General features: G+C 36.7%; 1 protein-coding gene across 1 annotated transcript in view; it reads right to left on the bottom strand.

The window, feature by feature from the left end:
- Positions 1-291: 291 nt before the first annotated feature.
- Positions 292-9,729, bottom strand: part of LOC106872973 (uncharacterized) — a 108,267-nt gene continuing 98,829 nt past the window's right edge. Inside the window, exons 6-9 of the mRNA XM_014920159.3 lie at positions 7,800-7,917; positions 4,389-4,546; positions 2,206-2,300; positions 292-516 (exon numbers count right to left, since the gene is read on the bottom strand). Of these exons, the coding sequence (XP_014775645.1) occupies positions 382-516; positions 2,206-2,300; positions 4,389-4,546; positions 7,800-7,917 (506 nt within the window). The 3' untranslated portion in view covers positions 292-381. The remainder of the gene's footprint in view (positions 517-2,205; positions 2,301-4,388; positions 4,547-7,799; positions 7,918-9,729) is intronic.

Raw genomic sequence — 9,729 nt, 5'->3', positions numbered from 1 at the left:
ATACTAGCCTCATGTATAAAATAACTATTAAAAATAGAAATATGCAACAATTATAAATGAAGAACAGAAAGTTTTAAAAAATTATAAAATAAATAGAAACACTGTCATCTTAAGGAAGCAATTGATTTAGACAAGTGCCAAAATAGTATCACAGGGTTGTCTCCCCTATATCTTCTTTGGCTGAACCATCTCTATTTTCGAATTGTATAGTTTTTATCAGAAGAAATTACTTTTCTCATTGCTGCTGCTGCTGTAGTTGTTGTTTTGTTTTCTTTCACTTTTTTCACATCCTTTAGCAATATTTTGATGTCAGAATTTCGGGTTTCAACCGGGTAGCATGTAAATTGTTTTTATTCTACGTAGTGGGAGGGAGATCCTTTGTTAATCTCTGCGCAAAAGTGGAATTATTTCGCAATTATAAGCCTGTGCGTATGTCCCTGAATAATAAAGCTGGCACTGAACGACATTGTTGTCAAATGTCATCTCACTGACGTGCATATTTGGGTTGAATTCAACCTGAAGAGAGAGAGAAGAAAAAAAAATGACAAATGTAGTTCAATCATAAAAAACTTCCGGAGATATACTTGCCAGGCAAATGGTTCGATCTGAGACCATGTGTTGAAACTAAAACGATTGTAGCGTGAAAGATAGATATTAGCCACAAAGACTGTTAACTTCACTTAAACATGTATTGTCTGGTGTCGGAATTTTCAGTGCACCAATTGCGACTTGGTCACTGATATGATTTTTCCGGACACCAAATAATAAATGTATATGCGAAGTTAGTGAAAACGCATGGCTCAGTGGTTAGAGTGTCGAGCTCACAATTATGAAGGAATGAGTTCGATTCACGGACTGGACAATGTGTTGTGTTCTTTAGCAAGACATATTTTTTTCACACTGCTCCAGTTCACTCAGTTGTAGGAATGAGTTGCGACGTGACTGGCGCGAAGCTGTATCGGCCTTTTCTTTTCTCTTGGATAACATCGGTATCGTGGAGAGGGAAGGCTGGTATGCATGGACGACTGCTGGTCTTCCATAAACAACCTTGCCCGGACTTGTTCCTCTGAGGGGAACTTTCTAGTTGCAATCCCATGGTCATTCATGACCGAAGAGGGTCTTGTGTGAAGCTAACAATCTTTAGGTGTATTTGAATGGCCAATATATATCTTCCACGCTGCATTCGAATTCTAAGAACAATATATTATGTGTGCTTTTGAGGATACTTTAAATGTAAAACAAAACAGTCTACTTTATCACCAGGCTCGTTGCCAGACTTTGGTGCCTAGGGCTGCTTCAAAATATTTTGGGTGGACACTAGTTTGTAATAATGCTAAAGAAGGGTTTAGAAATAAGTGTATTACTGTAAATCTGCACGTGCACCATTGAATAGCGAGGAGACAGTGTCGTCCAGTGCACCTCTTAGCGATGGGAATGTTCACCACTCGATTTTGGATTAGTTTTCTTGTACACAAAATAGTGATATCTTACTAAGCATTAACCGTTACTAATATAAGACATATAGCTTACAGCGTAGTAAAAGAAAGCAATAGCTATCTACTATTGTTACAACTGTAGTGTAACTATTAACTACAAATATCTATAAGTAGGTATTATAAAATTATTTTTAAGTAAATTAAAACTAATACAAATGGAAAAGACAAATTATAATACAGATTCGAATGTTGTCCTTGTGAAATAAGTTGATACGTTTATGAACATACTTTAAACGATAACTTATAACTTAAGCTGTTGGAACTGTTGTAACTCCTGTAAATGCTGATTGGATATATATATATGTGTTGCGTGCGTGTGTGCATGAGTGTATATACGTATATATATGCATATACATACATACATATATACACACACACACAGAGTTACACCCGCACACACACATACACACATATGTTGTATATACATGCACATATATGTATGCACACATACGCTTAGATAAACTTGTATTGGCAGACCAGAAAATATACACATTCAAAAATATTCAATTTATTAGTTTCTTGTTAATTGTTTGCAAAAATATATTTTACCACATTAGAGAAGCAAAACGATTACAAGTGCTAGATTCTAATGTTGAATTCTAAGCAGAATTTTGAGGCAAGAAAAACAAAATTGTATTTAGTTGTCTGATTGCCCAGATTGTGAATTAAAGCTAGCAGCCAGAAAACCATATAAAATAATATTAAATACCTTGAGAATGTAACTTCCAAATTTCATATCTGTGATGTCAATCCATTGACAGTCTATGTCGTGGTAATAGTTGTCTGAACAGTTCACTGAAAGACCTGTTTTGAAGATAGCAAGAATTACATTGACTCTCGAAGCATTAACAAAATATTGAAGTTAGTTTGTTTACAGATAAAGAGTGATATTTTTCATTCATTTTCAAAATTCTCCCATCAAATGCTTTGAGAAAAATCACAACTTGGAGTCTCTTGTCTCCCATTGTTTTTAGAGGAAACTCTGCACTTTATGGTGTTGTACTACTCGTCTAACGCCAAACATTACTGCGTGTGAGGAAGTGTTATATGCATAGGAAGAATTAATCATTACATTGTATGGGAACGGAATACTCCTTAGTTTTAGGGTGCAGCCATTACATATTTTGGAGCACTGCATTATTAAGTGGTGCTTGCTTACGACTAGGTGGGTTGGTCCGTTGAGAGATGACTGCACTGCTTAAAAACAGAAGGCAGTAAGTGCCTAAATTGGATGTATATCCAAGCTTACTGTCACAAGAGGGATCGAAATCATCATTAAAAGTTAACAAAGAACATTTAAATTTTATAGTAAATTCGATGTCTGTATTTCATGTGGGGAATTGTTTTTATTCTATGGGATTTGAGAGAGTTAAGACTTGCGGTAGTTGAGTGTAACCACATACCAATGTGGTTACAGTAACCATATTGGTATGTGGTTACTGAATATAATACGTGAAAGAGAAGAATAATAAGTAAAGGGATGTATGTTTAAACTTCTTCGTCTTGGAAGAGGTACATCGATGACAAATCTGAATAGTGGAACAAAACTTGGAATTTGTAATATTTATATCATATTATTTATATGAGTTACTTCTTGCCAAACGTTTCACCTCAATAATATCATACATGAAAAGTGGGTCAAGTTGTCAGAAATGGCGGAACGCCGGACAGGTAATAAAGTATTTAATTTTCTCCCTCTATGTTTTGAGTTCAAATTCTATGTAGGTTGATTTTGTTTTTGGTTCCATTATGATCTGTACAATTTATAACAGTTATATATTGGAAGATCTAATCAACAAAACTCCTTCATCTACAAAAATCGATGTTTAGTATTTCTCATTTTACTTAACTGTTAGCTACATTTTAGACACTTAACAACATACTTAGATAAGAAGACCACAATTATTTCACAATGAAATTCATAAATATTTATCAAGGTCTCGAGTATTTCGATAGCAATTTTACAACACAGTTAGGCTTTCTTTTGACTGAAATTACAGAAAAATGAACTCAGTGTAGAGAAAAAGTGTTATTAATTATTGACATTCCAGTTGGCTGTAGTATTGAATCACGAATATAGGTCCTTTGCTCCAAGGCTTTAAATACTTACAAACATGTCGGAAATACCCTATACCGAACAAATTTTACTATTCTAAAATAACCCGACATTTTGTACAACCAAAATAAAGAGGCTGAATTAGGTATGGGCGGCCGATAAATTACTTTGATGTAACTATCCTTTGTGAGTATAGTAAATAAGAAACACACAAAATATTTGATAAATGCCTGGAACGGTTCTGAAACTACACGAGAAGCTGGTGCTCTAAGATTATCTGTCCTTGCACAAATGTTCAGTCAAAATCAGTTCCGTGCTTTAATTCTTTATGTGCTGGCAGAAAAAGAATTTTTAGCTACAAGATTTTTCAGGAGAAACTTCAGAAGAGGGCATTAGGAAAAAAAATAAAATAAATAAAACAGGAACCATGACTGATGTGAAACTATGTGAAGTAGAATGCATAAAATTCGAGATAGAAAAGCATCGAGTCGCTTTTTACAATAATGTTCAAATGCTAAGATTGTCAATACACGTTGTTGAAAGTAGGCTGGTACTTGGAGGAGGTTCAAGTTAAAAAGTGAAGAGACGAAGGAAACTTATATATATGTAGGTCAGCATAAATAGGTAAAGACAAACCAGTAAATTCTGATACATGCACGCGGCAGTCATCTGCATACGTAACAGGTTATGATTACAATTGAGTCTAACTAGTGATGTACACAACACGAGTTATAGTTGATGTGGTTCACAAAGACGGGAAACATTTATTGGTAATTGATCGCATCTCGAATATTTAAGGAAGAAAGTTGAAAATCTAGAAAGTATGAAACTCTTACCTTGATCACCATAACCAATACAGTTATATTTTGGTGTGATTCCAGATGGACATCGAGTGTCTTCTAAGCAGAAACTGGCCTTGTGACCTTGAGCTACACGATTTCCCTTTAAATCCATTATGTCATAATGAGCGAAGACCTCCATACTATGGTAATGCCTGGCAGAGTAGAATATACAGGTTGAAATTATTTGTGAATATTATTTAATATAGTGAAACATACTTTGACATTTTGTATCATATCATATCATATCGAACACTATAAGTAAGCGTAAAATATTGTTTTACATCAAACTAGCAGATTGGAATATATCACATCATGCTATGGAACTGTGACACACCAAACAGAATCTCACAAACGGAGGTCTGTTGTGTCACACCATATTACATATATCTTATGGACACACGACTGCATATTGTGTATAACATTGCAACCAAGTTACAATGTTACCGAACACTTTTTTTAGAATCAGCCAAGACTGACGGCTGTAATAATAAAAGCAGCTGAAAGTGTTATAGACCAGTAGATTCTAGAATATGCGCTACTCACTAAAGGGTGTTGAGATCGGTTTATTGTTGCTTATTAGAAATTTCCTGTGATAATACCTTCTACAATTTTGGGTATCGCAATCTATGGTTAATGTTGTGGGTTAATGAGCATCATGAGTGAGTTGTCGATAGAATCAGTTTGGGAATCACCTATATAGGTAATAAATAATGATAATTTTTTCTATGCGAGGCTAAGTTGATGAGATTGTGGGGGTCGTCAAATGTTCCCCTTTTCATAAGGATAGAGCATGTTATTGCGTACTCTCTTCGTTCTTAGTGCTGAAGAAACTGAACAACAACATTTGGACACAATAGTTGCATGTGAAAATTGGATACCTTCTAGGACTGCAACATTATGGCTCGTGGATTTGTCAGTATTTAAATATTTAGGTATTTGATAAATCAACAGACGAAGACATTAAAGAGTCAACATTATGTAGAAGAAATGTCAGCTAGGTTAGATTTATTTTTTATTGAGAACTGAGGTAACTGGCTACAAAGTAAGTAGCAAAGGCCTATGCTGTGGAAAGGGGTAAGCCACTAAAAAGAATCGTTACTAGGCTGGGTAGAAAAGAAATGGAAAATTGGCTGAAGTTGTTGGAGATATTTTTATCAGGGGAGCAGAATACTTGCAGATCTTAGACATGGAATTTTGAATGAAGGAAATTTTTAATGATATTGAAGAATTTTTAGACTGTTCTAATTTATTGTACAAGCTGCTCGGTATCCTAGTCTTCTTTTGTTTGTTATTACATGAAGTGTGTTGTTACAAATAAAACGTTTTAAATGTTAATTGCTGTTGGTATTTTGATGTTTAATCGAACAACTGGAAGAGCAGAGACAAAAGTAGACATACACAAAATAGTATAGGCAGAATAGTTTTAGCCGTGTTAGTGAGATCTGTAGTAGATTAGGATAATCCATGTTGTTGCTGTTGTTGTTGTTGGCACTCCGTCGATTACGACGTCGAGGGTTCCAGTTGATCCGATCAACAGAACAGCCTGCTCGTGAAATTAACGTGCAAGTGGCTGAACACTCCACAGACACGTGTACTCTTAACGTAGTTCTCGGGGATATTCAGTGTGACACAGCGTGACAAGGCTGACCCCTTGAATTACATGCACAACAGAAACAGGAAGTAAGAGTGAGAGAAAGTTGTGGTGGAAGAGTACAGCAGGGTTCGCCATCATCCCCTGCCGGAGCCTCGTGGAGCTTTAGGTGTTTTCGCTCAATAAACACTCACAGCACCCGGTCTGGGAATCGAAACCGTGATCCTATGACCGCGAGTCCGTTGCCCTAACCATTGGGCCATTGCGCCTCCACAGGATAATCCATAGAATTAGAGATTATCCAATTTAGAGATATTAACAGTCGAAATATTTGCAGATATATATACGACTTCACATGCAGAGTAACAATATTTTCATGTTTGGGGACGATGAACTCTGAGGTGTTTATATAATGCATTAAAAAAGAATAAAATATTGTTTCTTGCCGTTTCTCACAAGAAAGTAAATGTGATTAACATCAGCTCTCCCATAAATTCTGAGGATTGTAGCTAACTGAATCAACTGATGACCTAAAGGTAGAATGTTCAAATCATAACATTGACGTTGTACTGTGATTGGCACTGTCATGGTATTAGCTGTCAGAAGTGAAAGTAGAAAATCTGACAAGGAACGTTACTGCTGGTTTGAGTTGATTCTTTGGCTACTGACAGCTAATACCATGACTGGCCGAAGCGAGCTGTCTCTCTCTCTCTCTCTCTCTCTCTCTCTCTCTCTCTCTCTCTCTCTCTCTCTCTCTCTCCCTCTCTCTCTCTCTCTCCCTCTCCCTCTCTCTCTCTATCTATCTATCACTCGAAAGTTATTGGAACAAATTCGACACCTATATCCATGCGTTTGAAAACACACAGAGTGGTCCCGAACGCGCAGTCGCGCGTCCACGCTAGCTAGTCGTGAGTGGTCGATCCTATTATTTTTGAACTTCAAACTTCATTTGTTTTCTATTTTGATAAATTCTCTCCGTTGAAAATTATATTTTTATATTTTAAATAATTTGCAATTTCAGAAAATATATTTTTATATTAAATTTGCGTTTTCTAATTTGATAAATTCTACGGACACAAACAGAGGTGAACGAGTGATAGATAGATAGATAGATAGATAGATAGATAGATAGATATAGATAGTGAGATAGACAGACAGACAGACAGACAGACAGACAGATAGATAGCTCCGGCTAGTCAGTAGCCAAAGAATCAACTCAAACCAGCAGTAACGTTCCTTGTCAGTTCTACTTTCACTTCTGACAGCTAATACCATGACAGTGCCCTGTGATTTAATCACTAAGGCCTTTCAAATGGCTTAGTCACCCCATATACAAATAAGTGTCGTAGGTATCTAAAGCTCACCGCTTTAAGCAGTGGAGATGTATTATCCTACACGAGTTTGTTTTCTAAAATAAGCGGATGAGACTTGAATCTTTCACAGGAGACATTGTCAAATGATAAAATACCTATTCGCAATAGACAAATTGAAACCGATGTATAGGAAAGTAGGTGTACTGTCCACATGCAAACAACGAAATATCCATGTAGAATTGTCTTATATACTGGTTGTCTAATGAAACAACACTCATTCTATTTCTGTTAAAGGGAGCAGTACTATATAATTAACGAAAGTTTCGTTGGTTTGCAGTTGGCTGCTGTCAAATGTTCTCTAGGATATAGTTTAGAAAAAGATAGAATCGACTAAACTTAGCTACTTTAGATATATTACATAACGACAAGGTTTAGGTTGAGTTCTAAGCAATTAAATGTCAATATCATGCAAAATACATAGAAGAACGAAAGAGAGCTTACATATGACATTCATGCCATTCCCAAGAATCTTTTGGTGTGTTCGGGATAAAGTCTGCAATGCCTCTGTTATGTACAATACTGCTGAAACGAAGCAATCGTCGTGTGGCTGCAACCCAATCTGTTGGAAAAACATTATTAAAATAATTATCATCATCACAACCACCATCAAAACCCCCCACTTGACCCTTTTCTGACCTCTTCTGCTCCATCTAGAATTGAGGTAAACAAGCTAAATCCTTTGCACTCACTGCCCTGCTTCATGGCTATATAAACAGGACACTCCAAGAAAACTTCCTCTTTTCTCTTTCTAGTGACCAGTGGTCACTTGACGTCTCATGGAGAATGATGCCTGGCTGATTAGCTACAACTTGGCAGAGGGAGAAATAACTTTACTGTCAACCACTGTCAGACAACGGCGCCCACATTATAACCCTACCATCTCTCCCTCTATACAATTACAGCTATAAAAAAAGGAACATACAGATACAGGCTTAAATTCTCAACCTTGCATGTTTTATATACTATTACACTGGCCTACCCGTCGTGGTATGGCAACATAGAATGTAACGGCATAAATAAATATTTTCTTATAAAAAATGATCTTCATCGTTCAATCAACAACCGTTACAAATATATAACACATTCCATGAATAAATGGCAGACAGTGCTACAGCTCCAAACAAAAGAGGGACTCATAAAAACCAAAGCCATCCCCATTAGAAGAGGAATATTCCAAGGAGACATGCTCTCTCCACTCCTTTTCTGCTTGGTACTGACACCTTTATCTGATATGCTAAACAGAATTAGATGCAGATACAACTGTTACGGCAAAACAATCAGCCACCTCTTATATATAGATGACCTAAAACTGTACACTACAACTGATAAACAGCTGGAAACATTACTACAGACAGTACATGGATTTACCAAAGAAATAAATATGAAATTTGGCTTAGAAAAATGTGCCAAAGCAAGCTTGCTCCTTGTCTTTGCTGCAGATGTCACTCCAAAACCTTTTACTTTCAATGTTATCTGGTATCAACTTTTCATCTGTACACTCTTCATTTCTTTCTTTATAGAATCTCTTCTGATCTACTCTGAATAACCTATTCTGGTGGTAACCCTTCATTCTTTGGTCGTATTTTACCATCTTTGTTTTCTTTGCAACGAGGCGCTGAATTTTTGAATTTCTGAATTCAATTGAGTTGTTGCAATAAAAGGTGTGTTTACGTATTTGGGTAATATATTAAAGCTTTTAAGTTTTCTTGAGATGTTCGTTTGTCTGTCCAGTTGGAGAATACAGTAGGACTTTTGCAATTAAAAGGATGTTTACATTTTCGAATAGTGGAGGCGCAATCGCCTAGTAGTTAGGGCAGCAGACTCGTGGTCAGAGGGTCGCGGTTTCGATTCCCAGACCGGGCGTTGTGAGTGTTTATTGAGCGAAAACACCTAAAACTCCACGAAGCTCCGGCAGGGGATGGTGGCGAACCCTGCTGTACTCTTTCACCACAACTTTCTCTCACTCTTATTTCCTGTTTCTGTTGTGCTTGTAATTCAAAGGGTCAGCCTTGTCACACTGTGTCACGCTGAATATCCCCGAGAACTACGTTAAGGGTACACGTGTCTGTGGAGTGCTCAGCCACTTGCACGTTAATTTCACGAGCAGGCTGTTCCGTTGATCGGATCAACTGGAACCCTCGACGTCGTAAGCGACGGAGTGCCAACAACAACAACATTTTCGAATACTCAGGGCGAGTCAAAAAGAAAAGAAAACAAGTTGTAGATAGTAAAGCTTTGAGATTTACTAAAAATGGTCTTTTGTATAACTGCACAGAGAGAAATGGTAGTGTTCTCAGAATAAAAATGAGAATCGTTTGTGTGTTCGAAAGTTGTAGGTATGTAAGTTTCCTAACTTATTTTATTTTGAGGG

This window comes from Octopus bimaculoides, chromosome 2 (genome assembly GCF_046866305.1).
Source record: "Octopus bimaculoides isolate indiv1 chromosome 2, ASM4686630v1, whole genome shotgun sequence".
Lineage (NCBI taxonomy): Eukaryota > Metazoa > Mollusca > Cephalopoda > Octopoda > Octopodidae > Octopus > Octopus bimaculoides.
This window is presented reverse-complemented; position numbering and strand designations above follow the sequence as displayed.